Genomic DNA, 21734 nt, shown 5'->3' with positions numbered 1-21734 from the left:
ACGGCCAAAGCTCCCTCATCCGCACTGGCTGTGTCACTAGGCAACAAGCAGTGTCCATGGAGACCCAGAGGAAAGTTAAATCTTTAACCTGTCTCAGAGAGATTACAGGTGCTCTGTAATTAGACATTGTGCAAATGTGTTATGTGTGAGTGGCTGTTTTTAGCTCCTGGGAAAAACAAAGACAAAGCCAATTAGAACGAAAATGACTGTGCCACCATAAATCAAGATTAGACCCGCGTGTTGCAAAGTGCAGACTTTTGAGGATTGGAGACCCCTTTTGCTGAAGAAGAAACCCTGTGATGAGAACATGCAGCACCCCCTTTTGGACTAAACAAGCCTTTTCAACATTGCATGTTCAAGAAGCACAGAATCGGCGTGAGCCTTCATTTGAATCAAGTTGCTGGCTTCCTGGATGCAAATTAGAGTCATTAGAACATCGATTGTGCTGCAATTTTGAGCTCAGGGCTGCTTTTCTGTCTGGAGCTGTGCTCATGATTTTGGTTTGGAAGCTTCTTTGCTTTAGCTGTCACAAAGGACCATCAGGAGCCCATTTTAGAAGACAAAAACAGACTTTAACCTCCTGTTTTTCTCTCACTTAACTAAAACGAGTACACAGATTGCTCACTTAAGTAGAAGTATCAATCAAATACTGTGCAACTACTGTAACAAGTGAAAGTTCTTCATATAAAATCCTACTTACAGTACAGAAGTATTATCATATGCATATACTTACCAGTTAATAAAAGAAAAAAATCACTTTTTTTCCAGAGCAGATGCTATTTTGAGTGACACATTAACACTGCTTTGTTAAGTCTGATGCATAAATATATATTAATTAATCTTTTGCTGTAGCTTGCTTGTTATAAAGTATAAATCAACTTATACTAACAGGGTTCTCTGTGAGCCTCAAATTGATATTTAAACATAACCATCAAAACTGTCTAGACTGCTTTTTAAGATAAAATGATAAAAATCTGAAACAGTTTTTTATTCTTTCTTTTTTAATGAAATATCTTTCCTAACCTGCAAAATAACAAAACAAAAAAAAACTTCAGATGAATACAGTGGAATAGAAAATATGATATTTTACACCTAAAATGTAGAGAAGCTGCAAAAGAAAAAATATGGATACATTCAAGTCTAGGTGAAGTACAGGTCATGTTTTCAGCCTTTCATCATCCAACCTTGCAGATGCTTTGCTGATAAAACTCTCTATAAAAAAAGGTGTCCCGCTGGAGGATGGAAAATAGTTCTTTAATAATCACATGCATCCTGTTTGCCATCTAGTGGATGAAATTTGCAGTCATTACTTGGGATGGGCTTTATCTCAGTCTAATACCATGATTGTTGCTCCACCTGAGTGTGGTTAGAGCGGGATCGTTAGTTAATAAAGGAACTTGCAGACTGTTGCAGGCTGGATTGTCCAGAGAGCATTCTGGCCATGAGCACAGGGCCCATGCACCATCGTGCACAGGGGTCTGTAGCTTGATGATCCGAGCATGGCAGCAGGTGTCGGGTGGCGTATTTTAGATACAGTGAAGAAAGCTCTCCGTGGTTGTGTCAATTAGTTGTTGGTGGAGAGCTGAAAGTAGAAGCAGAGGTTCACAAGTGTTCACAGCGCCGATAAGGGCCTTAAAGTCTAAGTGGCTGTGAATAGAAAGATCAATGAGGCGATCAATAAGGCTGATTCGCCTGTCTTTCCAAAGCAGAAGTGTCTGGGGACAGGCTGCAGAAAAATGCTGTGGCAGCATCTCCAGAGAAAATATGTCGTAAAATGCCTTCCTGAGTCAAGAGGCTTTAACTGTTCAATGAGGGAGCTTTTTGTCCCTGCTTGATGGGACATCGTATCCATGTTTTCAAGTACTTGGTTTTGATTTATATGAATAAAAGCTTGAATCACTGTTTGTGCCAGATAAATAACACTACACTGATGTTCTTAGAAACAGTATTAAAATAATTTAGAAAATCAATTTAAGGAAAACAAAAACAAATACAGCCTAATGGCAATACTCAAGTAATATGGCAATAATAAATTATGTATTTACCAGTTTCATGACCAGGGAACAGCTTTGCTTTAACAATTGGGAAGATCTGAGTAATATTACAACTCAGTATTACAATAAGGTGCCATAAACTAATAGCAATATTTAATACCGGGGGGGGGGGGATTTAATCACTCTTTTACCCCAAGACACAGGTACATTATGAAGTGTACTGTAAATGTTTCTGCAGGTTTGCAACCTGACAAGCGGACATTTCTACCAATTCCGTGTGTTTGCTGCCAACGTGGTCGGCATCGGGAAACCGTCTGAACCCAGTGAAGCTTTCCTATGTGAGAAGTGGACGATGCCAGAGCCAGGTGAAATTAAATTTCCGTTATGCATGCTTTACTTTTAAAGTGCTTAAATGTTTAAATCATCAATTCTGCACTTTGTTTTGCTTGTCGCTGGTTTATTTATGTGAGCAACCCTTTCACGCATGAATTAGCCCATTGAACAATACACCCCTAACTTAATTAAAGACCCTAAACACTTCTTCCATCACAACACATATAGTTAGTGACCCTTTTTCATATAATACCATTTATATTGGGATACAATGCAAAGGTTGACCATAAATTATTTTTGAAGTGGAAATTAACTGTAACCATGTCATGTTTTTTCAGCAGTCTGTAAACATGTTGATTTTATCTCTGAAGTCAGGCATCTCAACATGGGAGTCAATGGGGACTGAGTCACTTTTGAATCCATTAGTGGAACTGCAGCTATTAGAAGCTTTTTGGACCTGTCTTTGTTATGAACAAAATGTATTCTTTATTTATTTTAAAGAGGATCCAGCTTACTGAAATAAATAACTCTGTTTATATGAAAATGTTAACAAAAGCTTTTGATCAGTGCTCAAATCTATGTTCACGTTCCACAATGTAATTTGCATGTTGCACTGTAACTGTAAGAACTTAAATATTAAAAGTTGTTTGTTACATTTATACACAAATCTGTTTTATCCCCTGAGCTATGTGCCTCCATCAGTACCCTCCTGGCATTCGGTTTCCTCTGTTTGTTGACCCTGGCTCCTGTGACCATCTGAGACCATCCATCAACTTGAGGGCCCATTTATATAAATCAGTGGAAGTGTGTGTGTGTGGTCACCACACATACATACATATTTTGGTTTCAGAATAAAATGTGCTTATTTGCTTATTGTGCCATTAAAGCGCAGGTCAGTGGTCAAGTGAAAACACAGTATCTACAAAAACAGCCTGTGGTTAGATTCAGTTAGTGGAATTCATTATGTGTTTATCATCTGTGGCTTGTGCTCAAATATTGCTATGGATGGTTGTTGGTATCCCAAAGCAAGACACTGAAAACACTACAGAAAAAGTAGGAAAAAGTCACTGAAGCAATAAATGACTAATGATGGAAATAATGTAGTATCTATCTTTTTGTTAAATGAAATCAGTTAAAGTTTTAGCTTTATGTTTTGACTCATTCTTAATGGAGTAACAATAAATAATAATTTTGTTGTTTTCTTACTTTTGATTGACGTTGGACTGATGTGTCACCCACAGGCCTATTTAAAGCTGATGGTAGACTCTACCATCAGCTTTGCATGATTCAAAATAACACTTATCTTGTACTTGATGCTGCCTCTCAGTTTATCCTCCATCTGAAACAGGCCAACTCAGCTTCCTTTCAGTCTTGTGATTGGCTGCCCCTTCCAAATAAATGCTTGGACATTTAACAGCTGTGGTACGTGCAGGCCTGAAATGATTATTCTCAATGCAATAAAACAATTCCAAGAGTAGAAAATGTTTTTAGAGCAATCTGAAGCCTGTTGGCTACACTTAATGCAGGAGAGATGCATTTTCAGCGCTGAGCGGTGTCTCCAGGCATTCCCTTTAGGTTACCTAGAGTCCAGAGTCGAGGCTCAGTAGATATCCCAGCCACTCTGACTCTGCTCATATCAGCATTGTGTGCCATTAATATTGAAAATGGAAAAAGGCGCTCTCAAATGTGCCACTTTTAAAGTGCAGCTCGTTAATCTTGGCAAATGGGCTTTCCTCTGTGCCATTAATGATTTAAAAGTGACCCAAAATCATTAAGCAAATTAGCTACCACATTCTGGGATGAAGTCAGTCGGGGTAGATTAAGGAAAGTCATTGTACTCATTTTGACTTTATTGTTATTTATAGTTTGCTCTGTAATGACTTTCCACTGTGACAAAGACAAGCTGTTTTTGTGTCTGTGCACTTTTACCGAACTTTTCTGGCCTCACATTGTTGCCCTGTGTTCAAAGTCCATGATCTGTTCTCCTCTTTCTCAGGCTGCCCCTACGACCTGGAGATCAGGGAGGTGAGAAACGGCTCCCTGGTGCTCTTATGGGCTGCTCCACTGTATGAAGGACGAAGCCCCGTCGCTGGCTATTTGCTCAAAATCAGCCAGGGTGACCAATCAGAGAACTGGACTGCTCTGAGTGAAAAAACTATTTCTGACACGCATTACAAGGTGAGCGAAGTATAAGCATGTTCAAAATTTAATCAGGTGACAAGGCAAGCGATGACGGTGTGGTTTAGCCTATGACTGGATTGTTATCAGTGTAAAAATGATCTCTGACCTCCATACCAGAATTTCATTACTTTGTGAGTCTGGGGGTAAAAATGTTTAAATGATTGTGATGAATTATGACAGTGACTGTTAAATATTTGATGTGTTTCTAATGACATCCAGGTGTCGGGACTTCAGGTGGGTGAGACCTATCGTTTCCGTGTGTCGGCTATCAATGAGGCTGGCGTGGGTCATGCCTCTCTGCCGTCTGAGCCGGTGATAGCTCAGACACAACCAGGTAAGCTTCTAGACAAACTATACAAATTAAAATTCCTATGTGTATGTAATAATAGGAAAACTGCACACTTGTTTGTTGTTTTTGATGAGTTTTTAAAAAGGAACAAAAGATCTTAGCAAAGATCTCAAATTCGTCTGTCAGATATGAAGGAGGAGTCAGGAGATGGTTAACCCAGCTTAGCATTAACACAGGAAACAGGAACAGCTTTAGCTCTATACAACAAAGCAAACAAGTGGATTTCCTAAAAATAAATCAATAAAAATACATTTTATTTTCATTTTATATCCAGCAAAACATGCAGTACTTTACACAGAGTTCCTTGTAATTTGTTTAAGTAGACTTGAGCTGTAGCTCTAAGGCTTTGTGGAAGGACAGTATATGACAATTATGTCCTTAAAAAATTAGAAAAGTCCAGCAAAGACCTGACACGGCCGGAGAGATGGATCCACCCTTTCATTTGATCCTTAAACCGTTTCAGAAATTACTCAATGAAAGAGTGGCTGTCAGAACTCATTTTTAAAGTCAGAAAACAGGGAGAAAAGACGGAGAAGTGCCAAGAGCTTGTTAAATTTGATTCACATCACGCCTGATTTTGATCCACTAAAATTATAGATTTTGATGGATTTTAGTGGTAAGCTACTCTCAGCTGCTCTCTTATGCTCATGGGGTTGCCACAGCAAGTAGCTAAACATATTTTATTTGACAGATTTTTATGCCAGATGTCCTTCCTTATGGAACCCCCAAGGGGTGTATGTCTCGTCCCAAATTCCAACTGTGATTTTTCATTTGTTAGGCTAATGTGTAAATCACTGCACTTTGGAACCACCATGGAGTGTCTGATTGGCAATAGCTTAATTTTTTCAGCATGACAATGATCCTGAACAGAATGCCAATGCTGTGAAAGCACACCTGGACAGGAAAACACACAGTGGAACACAGTCATGGATCAGCCCTCCCACAGCCCCGACCTGGACATTATTGAAGCAGTGTGGGATCATCAAAAGGCAGCCAACATCCAAAAAAGAGCTTTGAAAGTCACTATAGAAGTATTCCTGAAGTCCACTTAAAGAAAGCACACTAAAGCTTGCTTAAAAGAGAATAAACATTGATTTTTCAGGCTCCCTGAAATTGCACAAACTTTTGCCTTATCTAATGTGTTTCCATTTATATTCACACATTTCAATACATTCATGCCCTTATTTCTCATTTTCCTTGCAAAATATAAATGAGGAATGGACCAAGACTTTTGGATAGTGTTGTACACCCAAGCAGTGAAAAATATGCACTATCCAGCATATGCACTATGTTCAATTTGGTGCCACTAAATGGACTATTACTTATATAGTCGTATGCTGCTACAACACCAGAAGCACTGTAGAATAAAGTGAAATACACGACCCCTTCTAAGCAGGCTTCTCTTTCTCAGGCACCAAAAACATTGAGATTGGTGTGGATGATGATGGCTTCATATTTTTGGGATACGAAGCTGCTGAGATGAACGATGAGAGCAAATTCCTCTGGAGCAAAAATTACACAGACCCAATTGGTGCTGGGAGAGTGAGAGCAGAAACCAAGACAAATAGGTAGGTTTTTCATGTGCAATGTGGAGCAATCATTATTTTTTCTCTGAAAATGTCTAACAGCATTTATGAACGGGAAAGTGTGTTTGAAGTTAAAAAAAGGTAAAAAAGACTCGGTGCATTTCAGTTTCATATTCAAAGAACCACTTGATACAACCGAGGTATAAAAAAGAGCATCGCTGTACACACAACACCACGAGGCTTGAACCAGATAGGCTTCAAGTAGGAGAAGACCACACCAGGTGCCACTCGTGAGAATAGGAAACTGAGGTCAGGACTCAAACAGGCTCAACATTGGAAGACAGAAGATTATGAAACAGTGTTGGTCTGATGAGGCTGGATTACTGCTGCGATATACAGATGGTGGGTCAGAATTTGGCATGAACAGCATTAGCCCGCCCATCTTCTGATAGCTGCTTCCAGTAGGACATCACGCCATGTCACAAAGCTCACATCATCTCATTCACCAGAGCTCAGTTCAATAGCGCATGTTTGAGATGTGGTGGAATAAGACAGCTTCAGCATCTCTGTACATGCATCCGTTTGTTTTTCATTGTCTGTCAGGTCAGTCCTCACCTTCACAGACCCCTCTGAGGAGGACCTGGGTCTCTACACAGTGAACATGAGCGACAACCCCCAGCAGTCGTCCAGCTACGATTTCACAGCTGAAGGTAAAGTGGTAAACTTGCGAGCACCCCATGCCCCTTTCTAAATGTAACACTCATCAGAATGAAAAATGTTCAGTTGTCTCTTGCGTTATTGAAGAAGCTGACGGCAGCAGGAATATACAGAGCCTTTAATTTTAAGCTTTATCAAGCTTTTCTCGCAAGCGAGTAATTATTCTGCTCACAGCCGCTTCCACAAGGTCACTCGCCCAGCAAAGCAGATGGTCTCAATCGATCTTGATCTTCAACTATTGCACTATTCACTAGTACTTTGACAATACAACTGCATTATGTAACCAGTGTTCAGATCAAACTATAATTAACCTTGAGTTTCTGTTGGACTTTTTTTTTCCAGATCTTGAACGGCTCAAAGAACTCAGTTGGCAAGTCAGAAATCCGCGTACGTACTGCTAAGACATTATAATATATGAGGAAGAGCTCACATTGTGCTATCAGCTTATTTTAATCACTGGAATTAGTGTTATTAGTATTTATTCATGACATATTGATCACTTAATCTGCCTTTAATTTATCTTTGGCAGTGATTGCACTGAAGTCGGCCTGGCAGGTGGAGGTTTCTGAGAAAGGCAGTGTACGGCTTTGGCTTCAAACTGAGAGTCTGAGTAATGCAGCTGAGCTCCGTCTAATCTTCAATGACCGGGAAATCTCCAGCACGCCGGTAAGAGCCACTGATCTGGTTATCCTGTGTCCTTGCCAATTTGAGAGTTGAGGAGTTCACAAACCCTGAGAAATACTACCATTGCTGACCTTTAAATGGTTAAGCGTTGTTAATGTAAGAATCTGCCAATGGGCCACTTTTTAAGCTGCTGAAGGTTACTCTATTAGTGTTGAACTGCAGTTTATATCACCTGTGCCAGGTTAGTTTTGGGCCAGCCCACATCAATATCTGAGGAATTCGGTTTGACAATCTGCCGAAATGAGTGAGTAGAGGTCACTTGTGATCTCGTTTGTCTAGGAAACATCTTATTTGAGTGAAGTGACTTGGAAATATTTGCATGAAAGCCATAATAGGAGGTCATCACATTAAAATAAGGTGCTTCATCCTTTACGAAAGATATCGGTATCCCATAATCCAACACAGCAGACCCAGATTAGAAATGAAGTCTAGTCTAAGTACAGTTGGATTCTCTGCACATTCAAGACTCTTCTGTGAAGTCCTTAAATTTTTTTTGCATCTTTGTTGACACACCTCATGACATTTTCAATCAGGATCAAGACGTGATTGGGAAAAGGAAGGAGGTTTTTGGACAGTTTGACTAAAAGCTCAGTGTTGTCATGAGATTTTTGAATGATTTGGTTCCATATTTCTGGGCGTGTAAAACAAACTACCAGATATGAAATGCTGAAACATGTCACTAATTACACAGTAATTTGGTCATGGTTTAAATTAAGGGTTATCTGTGATGATCTGTGATGCTGTACAGACATGCTTGTTCACACTTTCAAATTCTTCAAGTGGCCACAAACCAGATTTACAGCTTTCCGTTTCTGCTACGTAATATAGAATACATTTGAATCCCCAGGTAGTGACATCAAAGCTTGCTGAAAATTCCCCCCTTTCATGCTCACGACGTGGGAAATTTGCAGATGTCATGAAACCCTACCGGGCGAAAATAATCAGGTGTAGGTGCAAGCATCTGTGTTTATGACAAGTCAGTGTGAATTCAAAACAGCAATTACTGTTTAAACGAACATCCTGAGATGCAGGATGGTGAGGCTATCAACAAAGATGAAGAGCAGGTGTGCGCGGCTACAGACAGGCCTGGAAGCTGTGCTAATTTTACATAGTCTAGGAGAAAAATCAGCTCAGGTGAATGTGGGGGAAAGAGCCAACATCTGGGCAAGGCACATGAAACAAATTTGGACAATGTTCTTCAGGAAAATATAATTTAGGATAGTAAATCTGTAGTTAAAACAATAACATAAACTAATGTTACCTTCTAGTGCAAGAAGAAATAGCTCTTTGAAATTTTGAAATCTGGTATATTAAGAAAAATGTTCCTTTTTCCTTCCTATGACACAACTAGTTGAAATATATTACACTCACCCGACAATTGATTAGACTCACCTGTCCATTAATGCAAATATCTAATCAGCCAATCACATGGCAGCAATATACTGGCTTTAGGCCTGTAGACATGGTCAAGAAAACCTGCTGAAGTTCAAACTGAGCATCAGACTGATGAAGAAAGGTGATTTAAAACCCTTGTGTTGTTCTCAGGTCGAAAATGACCCCAGGTGTATGGCAAACAAGCGTATGGGAATCCCGAGGACATTAAGTGACTTAGAATGTGGCCATGATTGTTGGTGCCAGGCAGGCTGATTTAAGTATTTCAGAAACTGCTGATTTACTGAAAGTTTTCTGTGCAACCATCTCTAAGGTTTGCAGAGAATAGTCCAAAAAAGAGAAAATATCAGTGAGCGCCTATTCTCTGGACTAAATACTTGTCGATAGCAGAGGTCAGAGGAGAATGGCCACACTGCTTTGAGCTGATAGGTTGGCAACAGTAGCTAAAACAACCACTTGGTACACCACAGCCTACCTAAGAACACTTGTTGGCCATGTCCTTCCCTTATTACAGCAGTATCCTCTTATGGCTCTTTTCAGCAGTTCTCTCTTTATCTCAAGCTGTTTCTTAAACATGATCATGACTTCTCTGTACTTAAATGACCTCCCCAGTCACCAGAGCTCAAGCCAATAGAGCACCTTTGGAATGTGATGGAATGGGAGATTTACATCATGGATGTGTCGCCAACAAATCTGCAGCAACTGCATTATATGGACCAAAAGCTCTGAGAAATGTCTACAAAATATTGTTGAGTTTATGCTATGAAGAATCAAGGTAGTTCTGAAGGTGAAAAGGAGCCCAACCACGCACTGGCAAGGTCCAGTTAATAAAGTGCACAGATAGTGTATATCCACACACATCCATTTTTTAACTATTTATCCATCCAGGGTCATGGAGACTTGGACCTTATGTCACATAAGGGTCAGGGTTTAAAAAGAAAGAAAGAAAATTTCTGTCTCAGTAACTATTTGCAACAAAAACAAGGAAGCAAAAAAGCTATTTCAAAAAGATCCTTACCCTATTATTGATAAACTAATGTAATGTTACTGTAATGTAATGTAATGAGAGACCAAATATGGAAAATGTAAAAGTGCAATTCAAAGTCAGACCGCCTAAAATAAAGAAACATTATAATCATAAAGGAACATAAACTGAATGTGAACAAACTTATATGTGTTGTGACACTGAGCACAGAATAATCAGTGCTGCCATTGTAGTTATTGAACCGTGCATTGATGTGTGCACAGAGAGAAAAACAAATACAAGGCAGCATATTTATTGCGGTTTCACAACTCTGTCAGCTACATTTTCTTTGCCCTGGTTTGTTTGCCGCTGCTTTATATTCAGCAGCTTCCATTTATCGCTTGTATTTCATTTTCATTTATTCCATTATTTCCCAATATCAGAGTTCCATCTGAACAGCACTGATTACACATTATTTCTAAATGATCACAGCTGAGGTTTGTGAATTCAAAAGCCATTTAGCTGATTAGGGCCCTTAGGCTTGCCATACATCACAAATCACATCCACCACTGAGGCCTATCAACATGCAAGGCATACACTTATCTTGATGAGCATAAAAGCCGTGAAAATGAGCTCAAAGGCTGTTTTCTCTGTGTCACTGTTTGTTTGCGTGTTTGCATGTGTTATAGAAAAAAAGAAGTGTTTCATCTTCAGTGTGCACATGGCATTTCAGATGCTTTTATGTGACTGTTTCATGATGTATTCTCTCTGTACGAGGAGCCATCTATAGGGTAGTTGCAAGCAGCACGTTCACCTGCCATCTGGGATCATCTGAGCTGATGGGTGTGCTGTATGTGTGGCAACATTTGTTTGCTTTTCTGCAGCACCGCAAGATCAACTTTGACAAGGCCAAAGGTTTGGTGGAGATACTATTTGATCAGCTCTCTCAAGAGGATGAGGGCTCGTACACGGCACAGCTGAGAGACGGCCGCGCCAAGAACCAGTTCACTTTGGTCTTTGTGGATAAAAGTAAGTCATTCTCTCATATTAAGTGAGTAGTGCTAAATCTGAGGACCGATAAACAAGGAAGAGCTGCACAGAAAAGCAGGCATGTCACAAAAGATACTTAATGAATAAATAAACACGCTACTGCAAAAAACCCAAAATGCAGCCTTAACTAAAATACATCTCCCTCCCTTAATAATTTAGAAACACAGAAACACACATAAAAGGGTGAAAACCATTCAACAATAATACAAAAATAATGATGCAAACATCTCAGATAACTTATATTATTTGCAATGCAAAAATAAAAAGCTCAAAAAAGCTAATGGGAACTGTTGATTCCAGATTTTCTCTTCACTTTTACACCACACCCCCACTCAGTGAGTTTTACCCTCATGCGCAGGTCATCGAGAAGTGGAAGAAAATGGAAAACTTGTTGAACATGTTGGTTGTGGAGAGAAATTGACGTGCTATGATCTGAAAAGGTGGTGATGCAAAAGAGCATTCAAAAAAATGTCTGCTGATATTGTTTCGTGCAGCTTTAGGTGATTTATTTAATAGTGCTTAGATGTAAAAATTGGATTTTATTTGCTGATGTGTGCCATGTGTGTCTATATTGATAAAGGATATATAAACACAGATATTATATTCCTTACAGCAGAGGTCCCCAATCTTTTTTGCGCCACGGACCGGCCTTTAAGGTGTCGCGGATAAATACAACAAAATAAAACTAGTACCGGTACCGAAAAAAAGAAGATTTATTCCTAACACACGTGAAAAGACCCAGGAAATCCAAGTTAACGATAAAAACAATAACAAACTAACGCTGAAAACCGATAAAAACCCTGAAAACCATACATTTCACACCTGAGCCTCAACTCTCGCGGCCCGGTACCAAACGACTCACGGACCGGTACCGGTCCGAGGCCCGGGGGTTGGGGACCGCTGCCTTATAGTATAAATACAACTTCAACAGGTTGAAATCACTTCTCATCTGATTAAGTGTCATTTCGATCTTGTTTGGGTTCATTCTTGCACTCAGTCTGACGCTGTCTGTGTCTCTGTCAGAGTTTCGTGAGACGCTGGCCTTGGCTGATGCAATCCGACATGACAACAAGAGGAAGACTGGTAAGAAATCTTCCACACATCAAAAACAACTAATGCAATCAGAGCCGACAGTCAAGGACCATCACGACAGCCAGTGGCGCAGATATTCTATGATGATTGTTTGCCCTAATGCTGAGAAATGTCTTTGTGAACTGATCTTATTCATTCAGTGATGCCTTGTTGCTTTAAAAGACTTTTTTTTATCTCATTCCAAGGTGAAAGCTAATAGTTGCAACAGGCGTTCATAATCGCTGTATTGATGAAACATATTAAAATTAGAGAGTTGCATAGAGAGAGACATGAAGCTTCCTGTGCCGCTGAATTCTCTGTTTTCATCACCTGAGCTCTGAGACCTGATACGAGAGGTTCTGCTCTAAAACTCTTTTGTGTGTAGAGGCCAATGTCCCAGTGTCTGTTTGTGTAAACAGAATATCTCAAATCAAATCCACTATTCAAAGTCCACGTGAGACCCAAAGTCCACAGAACTCGTTCTGTCTATTACAAGCAGAATACTAAGCTATAAAAGAAAAACCAGCTGGGGAAATCTTTCCTGCAGTATGTTTCCTGATTAAATCATACCATAATTCATATTTCAGACACCTACCACTGTGCGTGTACTGAACATACTGTTATGAATGATGTGTTGGATGGATAATCATTTATTTTGTTTTCCAAGGTCCTTATTTCCAGGAATTCTTGTCCTGGAGTGTAAATGAGGATTGTGAATTAATTTTGAAGTGCAAGGTACTTTTATATTTTTACATATTATATGTCCGAATACTGACATATCTCATTTATACTAACCACCAGAAAATAGTGCTACTATAACCATTTTAGTAGTATTATGCTAACTCTGTTATCACTTATTGACTAATGTTTGTCACATCAACAATTTTAAGTCTGAGCTGTTCCAAGCCTTCTCGTCTTTTTCTTTCTGTCATTCCACTTTAATCTGTCCAAAGAGGCCTGTTTCATCAGTTAGCTGATGAATGGTTTTCACCTCGTAGTGATTAATAAGCACAATGTGGACAAAAGTACTGGGATACACAGGAGTTGCTAGGCCATGGAAACACATGCAATGAAGCTCCTAATACAGAGTTTTATGCTGATGTTGATGCCAGAAGAGGTTTGAAACTCAGTTGTTGGGTCAGTAGGACACCACGTGCTTTAATAGTTAGTTTCTTTGGTTCCTTTAAGCTTCCATGTTACAATAATACCACTTACAGCTGATTGTGTTATATGGAAGAAAAGTGAGGTCTTTTCTTCCACAAAGGCAAAATATATGGCTAGGTCCCTATATTATATTTTCATGTGGTTCAAAGATGTGGCTCAATACTTTTGTCCATAAATTGCAAATGTATTAGATCATCACCCAATATAAGTTTTATGCCACAGCTGCACCAAAGCATTTTCCTGTAGATCTCCATCTACCAGTCTGTGGAAGCTCTCAAACTAAAATGATATTTTTAATGCTATAATATAATTCTTGTTGTTATTCATGAATTTTCAGAATTACTGGTTTTAGAAAAAAAGCTTAAAAATTGTTTTTTTTTATTAAAATGCCAAATTACAGTTATTTACTTGCATTTCTGAATGAAAAAAATCATTTTAGTGGTTGAATGTTTTACTTTCTAATTTCAAATGTGGGTATGAACATAAAATTAAACATATAAATGGTTTATTTGCCAAATAAAAAAACAACGATTTTTAGTTTCAAATGAGTTTTTGACAAATTTTTTGAATACTTGTGTTTTCTTGTTTTTGCGATAAGTACTCTACTACATTTGTTAAGCACTGTATTTGCTCTAGTGCAGATGTAGCCTTTGATAAATTGTGTGCCTACCTCCTGGATCGTGTTCTTCATTTGGATAGATGTTTGTTTGGATGAGGTCATTTTTAATCATTTAAAGGATTCAGTGATGAACCACCTCTCTGCCTTTTAATGTGGCTGAATTCACCGGTGATCATTCTTTGTTTGGTTTTTTTTTATCAGAACTAACTGAACTGTTTGTCTGGCCACATTGGTTGTTCTTGTTTCTCTGTAGCAGACTTGTTTTATTTTTGCATTTTTGGACAGCCTGTTTTACTTGAGAGCTATTTTGGCCAAATGTTACAGACTTCATAGCCACAGCTTCCAAATGCAAATGTGAAACTTCTTATCGTCACCATCTTTTGTATTCTCTTGTGAAGAAAGAGTGAAGGAACATTTCAACCTCTGCAGTCCCTGAAAGTTTATCCAATTTCTTACATTAAAACTGAAATTATTTAGGCACATAATTATCTTCCTATAACTCTAACTTGAATGGATTTTGGCAGTCTAGAGTGACTGAAAAGAAATGTGACAGTATAATAACATATGAGCCTCCTTGTAACCCAAAGCTAAAATACTAACATAACCCAAACAAGATGAAAGGACCCACAATTTTTGCACCAGCTTTTGAGAACACTTTGTGCTGTTTTTACAGGTGTTGTTTATCTCTCTTGACGCAGGTGACAAATGCAAAAAAGGAAACATCTCTCAAGTGGTTTAAGGATGGTTTGGAGGTGACTCAGGTTGCGTATGATCCATCAACAGGGGTCAGCGTGCTTACTATCCCACAGGTATGCATAATGATTGTGTCCTGTTCTATTTTCAGATAAGGCAAGTATGAATCATCACACTGTAGCTGATGTAGAGAGCGAAAGGAGATAAACAGAGTGACAGCTGACATTTATAGGATTAAGTCTACATGAGTCTTAACCTTGAGATGAATCAAGATTCACCTTGAAGTGAGCCTTGCCCTGGAAATGCCTCTTAATCAAATATTTGGTTCTCACAGATATCACATACTAAATGGTGAATGTTCTGAATATGTTTAACTTTTACACAGTAGATGATTTTTTTCCCCCCCTCAGGTTACAAAGAAAGAGGCAGGCTCGTACAGAGCTGTGGTGTCAGACGGGAGAGGAGAAGATGTGAGCACCTTGGACTTGCTGGATGAAGGTGATACTTGATTTTCTAGCCAAACAAATATTACTGCTTTTTGTGTTATTTGATTTATCATGGAAATTAGTCATTTAAAATAAAATATAAAAATCTATTTGAATATGGATGATTGTTTTTTTTAATTTGCAGAGTATGACAAGCTTCTCCAGCACCTGAGTAAACAGTGCGGTAAGTGACACGTATTCAGAAGAACAATCTTGGTGAAATGTGCCAATGGCTTGTTTTCTACATCAGGTGAGCTGTGTCGGGATGGGGATAATACACCTGAAAGCCATGTTGATTAGCTGTTCCGTGCCCAGAATATTACTGTGCCGAGCACCCCAGATAACAAACACTTTGTTTTGAATTGCTAAAATATATCCAAAATGTGCTATTATATTAATCGAGAGTCCCACCCCCATATAGCGATATCAGCCAGCTCACTGAAGATTCAGAGCACCGGTGAAGGCTTCAAGCTCTACTGCTCACTTAAATACTACATAAGCTTCCTGAAGACCAGCTGGTACTTCAAGTGAGTTCACAAAGAGAACACTTCTCTGATCTAACATCCAATACCTGCTTCAGACATATAACTATTTTAAATAGTTATATGTCTATTTTAAATTATATATATATATATATATATATATATATATATATACATATATATATATATATATATATATATATATATATATATATATATATATATATATATATATATATATATATATATTAGAGATGGACCGATCCGATATTACGTATCGGTATCGGTCCGATACTGACCTAAATTACTGGATCGGATATCGGAGAAAAATAAAAAATGTAATCCGATCCATTAAATATCACGAAAGCACCTCACAAAACTTGCAACATGCCGTAACTCGCCTCAGAACGACGTTAGCACGTCGGAGCAGTATGCATCACGTGATAGAGCAGCTGTGGCATGCGGGACCTGTCGGTGGTCTGGATAGCATGTGGAGCTTCGCTAGCAACCTGGCATTTCATCTCCGACAAAGTTATCCCCGAGAGAAGTAAAGCAAGTGTGTAAGTCCGTCTCTGAATGTTTGTAAAGCATTCCCACGTTAAGCTTAACGAGCGACTGCCTCTCGCTCTCCGGCTGCTACTTCAATCGTGAAACTGCTAATGATCAGCTGATCGGCTTTTCTGTCGCGAGTCCGTCTCTCTTGTTTGTTTTTGGCCCACTTTGCACCAGAAAGAGGAAACCAGCGGCTGAACAACAGCAGCACGTTTAAGCTTGATAAGCTGTTGTTAGAATTTATTTAATATTACTTTCTACACCAGGATCTTTTTCTACGTAGCTGACGCTGGTAACTGTGCAGGGGCGGATCTAGCAAAGTTTAGCCAGGGGGGCCGATAGGGCATTAACTGGGAAAAGGGGGCACAAAGACATACTTTTCTTTCTTATTCTCATTTAAAATGTCGAGCTTTTAATAAATAATTATCTGACACCCAAAGTTTTAATTTGATGTAAAATGAATAGAAGTCAATTACTGTATATAGTGACTATTAAGTCTAATATATATACCCTAGTAAGCTATAGTACTTTTTACTTTGGGAAGGTACCATCTGTGCAGTCTGCAATTTTGTTGAAGAAAGATGTTGAATCTATTTAATATTTCTTGAAAAATAATTGATTTCTGTGCATTTTTTTTTTTTACACTGCATCAAATTAAGGTTGATTACGTCGATTAAGCATCATGAGGTGGCGCGTGAGGGGTGGTTCCCTATTTTTTATTTATTTATTTTTGTTGTTGCTGGGAGTTGGAACCCTATTAGTTAGGTTGCTTAATATTTACGCTAAGTACTCTTTAAAATACCAGAATAGGGAGGATGGTGTAGGTCTAAGTTTATTAGATTGATCAGTATTGCTGAACTATGAAATATTTTTTTTGTATACAGGTATAACAGAATAGCTTTAGTGTAGTTGTTGTTTTAAACTTGAGTATGAACTTGCAGACTTGCAAAATGCAGCAAGATATTTTAAAAAACAGTTTTGTTGATTAAAAAACACTATATCGGATTCATATCGGTATCGGCAGATATCCAAATTTATGATATCGGTATCGAACATAAAAAAGTGGTATCGTGCCATCTCATATATATATATATATATATATATATATATATATATATATATATATATATATATATATATATATATATATATATATATAATTTAAAAAAAATATATATATATATATATGTGTGTGTGTGTGTGTATAATGAAGTAATTTTAATCTAAAATAAGATGAATCTTCTTCCTAAATCCCAGAATTTGATACTTTCTCTATACATCTCTATATATATCTATCCTGCACATCAATAGCAAAGCAGTAAAAGGAAACAAGTTGCTCTATTAACCTCTGTTTATGCCATAAATACATTTTCAATGTAATGGATTGTAATAGTTGTACGTTGTAATGGAGAACTGTGATATTAGTACCGCTGTCCGAGTACTTCATCTACCACTGCGTGATAATTTACCTCAACACTTGTTTTTATGGGAAAGTCTGAGGCTGCTTCCCTTACATGAACAGGCTGTAAAACGTCTAATAAAGTTCAACAGCTACATGTTAAAGACCTAAAAATAAAAGAGCCTTGATGTCTTTGATGTGTACATGCAAATCTGCACACTAAAATATCCTATTCATCCTCCTCATATGCTTTACGAAGAACATAGCCTGGAAACAGCCTTCAAATTCTTAAACTGCTAGCACCCCCTGCTGGATCATTCAATGATAACAGCAAATGATAATATTTTAAAGGCTCCTTAACGCCATTCCATTTTTCATTAGTCTCTTTGCACTAATCAGTGCTAAAAATGCTTTAGCTGTGATGTAAAGGAAATCATTTCTCACTGGCTGCCACACTGATCTAACATAACTGTATTATATAGTAACTTTAATATACGGCAGTACATAACTGTGTACATGCTCTTCTCCATGCTTAGAGAGAAGAGGATTGACGAGGAAGCCAGAACAAAGCCTGGCAGCAGCATGCAGAAGGTTTGGATTGAAATCTTCAACCCAACAGAGAGCGATAAAGGAAAATACACATTGGAGATGTTTGATGGCAAAGAGACACACAAACGGTTTCTTGACCTTTCGGGAAAAGGTGAGTGCAAATGTCATTTTAGTTTAAAGGTTTTAGATTGTGAGATCGTTTTTTCCCCAGATTTTTTATTGTGATTATTTTTCAAACATCCAACAGCTTTTGATGACGCTCTGTTGGAGCACCAGAGGTTAAAGTAAGTGCTACACCCAATGCACTGGATGAGATATCTAGGCTTTTACTGACACTGACAGAACAGTTTTCCAAAAGACAGAGGTTTTACTTGAAAACAGATTATCGTTTCCTGACACTGTGCAGTTCATTTTGATCTAACCCTTTGTTTTCATCCCTCAGGCAGCTGGCCATTGCAGAGAAAAGTGAGTGATAGGTTATGTGTTAATCCCAGGACATTTCTTTCCGTGGCAAAGATTAAAAGATTCTATATCATATGCCAGCAGAGAGTTATTTTTGCCTTTTTGTTTCAGATCGGGCTAAAGTGACAAAAGGCCTTCCTGATGTGGTAGCCATTATGGAGGGCAAGGTACAATAACTGTTTAAATCTTGCATATGTGCTTCTCTCTGTGACCTGCCATTTCATATCTTGTTTGCTCCTTCTCTTCAGTCTCTGTGTCTGACGTGCTACATTGATGGCGAACCAGCCCCAGAGATTTTCTGGCTTCGTAACGATAGGGAGATATTCAGCCAGGATCACTTTACAATCACTAAGGCGCCCAAGTGCAGCAGCATCACTATAAACAATGTCAACATGGAAGATTCTGGAAAGTACAGCATCTTTGTACGCAACAAGTACGGCTCTGAAACGGTTGACGTGACCGTGAGTGTTTACAAGCATGGGGAGAAACCTCCAGCTAATGCAGTGGAGTTGAGTTAGGACTCCAAACTGAGTCAAAAATCGATATTTCTGCAGGGAGTGAGGGTTTACCAAGATCTGCGCACATGTTACTTTTGAGAATTTCCTGCAAACAAACCACAGTATCCTCTACACCAGGATTTGCTTCTACTTTATTTGATGTGTCTAGTATTTTGCTTAATGAAACTCTTTTTGGCTGATTATCTTATAAAATACCACTATAGTAGCCAGTGTTCTGCAGTAAACAATGGTAGCATTTTCTGTAAGCAATTAGATACATATAGATATGATATGTAATTGACATTACGGAGCTAGTTTGCTGGCTTTTACTTGCTCCACTAGCACTGAATTTGGACTGCATTTTGTCATTTATCTGCTTTTGGTCATGCTGACAGTTTCAACAAGTCTCGCTTTAAGTGCTTTTGAAAAACCCTAAACTCTGATCTTAGTTTCTGTTGAAGCAGATTTGTATTTTGTGTGTGTGTGTGTGTGTGTGTGTGTGTGTGTGTGTGTGTGTGTGTGTGTGTGTGTGTGTGTGTGTGTGTGTGGTGAATAAAGGGATTTACAGCAATTTTTCTCTAGTGGATTACTTCTAAAATAGATTTTGCAATGAATGATTTCTTTTCCACTCTGGAAGCAAACAGTCCGCAGTGTCATTAACCTTTCTACTTTACCTCAGAGTGGTAGATTTACATTAGCAGGCTGGAGACGTGAATGAGGTTCAGTTAAGGTCTGCATATTAGTCATGTTTATGAAATGCTTTCATTTAGCATTTTCTTCTTTTCATCCTTAAACTCCTCTACGATTTGATATCCTTCTGATAAAAGGTTCGATTCTTTGTTTGTGTGCTCTTTTGCTGATTCAGATCCTTTGTCATAAATTGCAAGTGGAGCCTCAAAGAAGAATAGCTGTTCCTTTATAATACTAATGAGGATCAAAATAGTCAAGCTGTGAAATAGGCTGGCATGCATTTTACTGCTAAGTCCATGTGTGATCTGCACATCTTTCACACCAGTGAAGCTCTTAAACGCTAAATTTACTGAATTTACTAAATTTACCAATATGAATTGACCTTTGGTGAACGCTGTGTCGCCACATAGGTATAAATGAACTCCAGGTTATTCAAACATGTGATTACTTCAGAGGACATTGTTACTCATTAGACATAGCACTGGGAGCCCTATACCATCAAGTATAAGAAGGTGGGGCATACGCTAGCAATCTCCACATTGTGTTGAGCTTCACACAGCTGCCTCAGCCTCCCGCCACCTCAGTGAAGGAGAAGCCAGACCTAAACAACATGGACTTCAGTGGAACGTGGCAGGTCTATGCTCAGGAGAACTATGAGGAGTTCCTCAGGGCCATGGGTGAGAAAAAAGCTGGGCGGTAAAGAAAAAAATCGATTATTTTCAGTAGCTGAAGTTGTAGGTTATTGTGCATAAATTAACAATATACATGTGTTCTGCTTAACAGAGCTCCCAGAAGATGTCATCAAAGTGGCCAAGGACGTCAAGCCAATCACTGAGATCAAGCAGAGTGGCAATGACTTTGTCATCACCTCCAAGACTCCCGGAAAGTCCGTGACCAACTCGTTTACCATCGGCAAGGAGGCTGATATCACCACCATGGACGGCAAGAAGATCAAGGTTACTCATTTTTATTTAACTTCTTTTTTTATATGAAATATTATCTTGAATGCTAATTTACTTCAGGATGATGCAACTTTTGAGAGACTAAAAAAATGCTGCATTCTCTTTATTCGTGAATCATACTCATATGTAGTAAACTGCCCCATTTTGTGTTATGGCAACAGTACCACTGTTAAATTGGTCACTTATTGCTGCATCTGCTGCTTCTGTTTGACTAAAGTTCGGCCATCTGTGTCTAAGAATACTCCTCTTCCTACTGGAAAAGTAAAGTAAAATAAAATGACATGTTAGTGGGCCTGAAGATGTGAAGGGTTTAAATTCATTTTCTTGTCTGTTTTGAGGGTTTCTTTATGTGTATTGTCTCTTCCACTTCTCTGCAGTGCATTGTCAATATTGAGGGCGGCAAACTGGTCTGCAAAACTGACAGGCTCCGCCACGTCCAAGAGCTCAAAGGAGGAGAGATAGTTGAGGTAAAGTCCACCTTACCAGAATTCAGACAGTAGCAGCATCAAAAACCAAACAAACTATTTGCTGGATTATAATCTTAATATTGTCTGTAATTTAAAAGTGTTTTCTTTTCTTTATCCAATTTCAGACTTTGACCATTGGGTCGACAACTCTCATCAGAAAGAGCAAACGGATATAAACTTGGCAGCGAAGAAAGCAGTGTCTATTTAAATAAAAGTGTTGATTAAAAAGAGCAGCGTGTGTCATATTTCTGTCCCCTTATATTTGCAATGGTCTTAATAAGGTCATTGCTTTGTGAGGCCTTTTTTCTGTGTCTAACGTGTTTTATAAAATATTAACTAGGTAAACAAAAGATATCCATGCAAAGAAGCATTTGATAAAAGTTGTGTTTGCCATGTCGGCTATATTGAGAAATGTGCTTGTGGCTTGACGTCCACACCATCCTCTAGTGGA

General features: G+C 38.6%; 2 protein-coding genes across 2 annotated transcripts in view; both read left to right on the top strand.

Moving 5' to 3' along the window:
• myom3 (myomesin 3) overlaps positions 1-19196 on the top strand; it is a 72391-nt gene extending 53195 nt beyond the window's left edge. Inside the window, exons 19-37 of the mRNA XM_085423510.1 lie at positions 2233-2359; positions 4324-4505; positions 4728-4842; positions 6269-6425; positions 6987-7093; positions 7443-7487; positions 7630-7766; positions 11026-11170; positions 12215-12274; positions 12930-12997; positions 14744-14854; positions 15149-15236; positions 15369-15407; positions 15645-15750; positions 18193-18356; positions 18453-18489; positions 18648-18670; positions 18779-18834; positions 18916-19196. Of these exons, the coding sequence (XP_085279636.1) occupies positions 2233-2359; positions 4324-4505; positions 4728-4842; positions 6269-6425; positions 6987-7093; positions 7443-7487; positions 7630-7766; positions 11026-11170; positions 12215-12274; positions 12930-12997; positions 14744-14854; positions 15149-15236; positions 15369-15407; positions 15645-15750; positions 18193-18356; positions 18453-18489; positions 18648-18670; positions 18779-18834; positions 18916-19185 (2037 nt within the window). The 3' untranslated portion in view covers positions 19186-19196. The remainder of the gene's footprint in view (positions 1-2232; positions 2360-4323; positions 4506-4727; positions 4843-6268; positions 6426-6986; positions 7094-7442; positions 7488-7629; positions 7767-11025; positions 11171-12214; positions 12275-12929; positions 12998-14743; positions 14855-15148; positions 15237-15368; positions 15408-15644; positions 15751-18192; positions 18357-18452; positions 18490-18647; positions 18671-18778; positions 18835-18915) is intronic.
• A 1131-nt stretch (positions 19197-20327) lies between these two features.
• Positions 20328-21509, top strand: fabp10a (fatty acid binding protein 10a, liver basic). The gene is made up of 4 exons (XM_085423511.1): positions 20328-20531; positions 20638-20810; positions 21194-21283; positions 21409-21509. Exons 1-4 carry the CDS (start codon positions 20465-20467, stop codon positions 21457-21459), a joined length of 381 nt encoding a protein of 126 aa, XP_085279637.1. The 5' UTR covers positions 20328-20464; the 3' UTR covers positions 21460-21509.
• The last annotated feature ends 225 nt before the right edge of the window (positions 21510-21734 follow it).

The sequence above is a fragment of the Rhamphochromis longiceps genome, linkage group LG11 (genome assembly GCF_057381845.1).
Source record: "Rhamphochromis longiceps isolate RC_006_pf linkage group LG11, R_longiceps_female_GT1.1, whole genome shotgun sequence".
Taxonomy (NCBI): domain Eukaryota; kingdom Metazoa; phylum Chordata; class Actinopteri; order Cichliformes; family Cichlidae; genus Rhamphochromis; species Rhamphochromis longiceps.
The sequence above is the reverse complement of the archived record's forward strand: the minus strand, read 5'-3'. Positions and strand labels throughout refer to the sequence as shown.

Bases quoted from the DNA above. Each gene is read 5' to 3' on its own strand.
- fabp10a (XM_085423511.1), top strand. From the start codon at position 20,465: ATGGACTTCAGTGGAACGTGGCAGGTCTATGCTCAGGAGAACTATGAG. The intron at 20,532-20,637 runs GTGAGAAAAAAG...TCTGCTTAACAG, and splicing joins GGAGTTCCTCAGGGCCATGG to AGCTCCCAGAAGATGTCATC. The intron at 20,811-21,193 runs GTTACTCATTTT...ACTTCTCTGCAG, and splicing joins TGGACGGCAAGAAGATCAAG to TGCATTGTCAATATTGAGGG.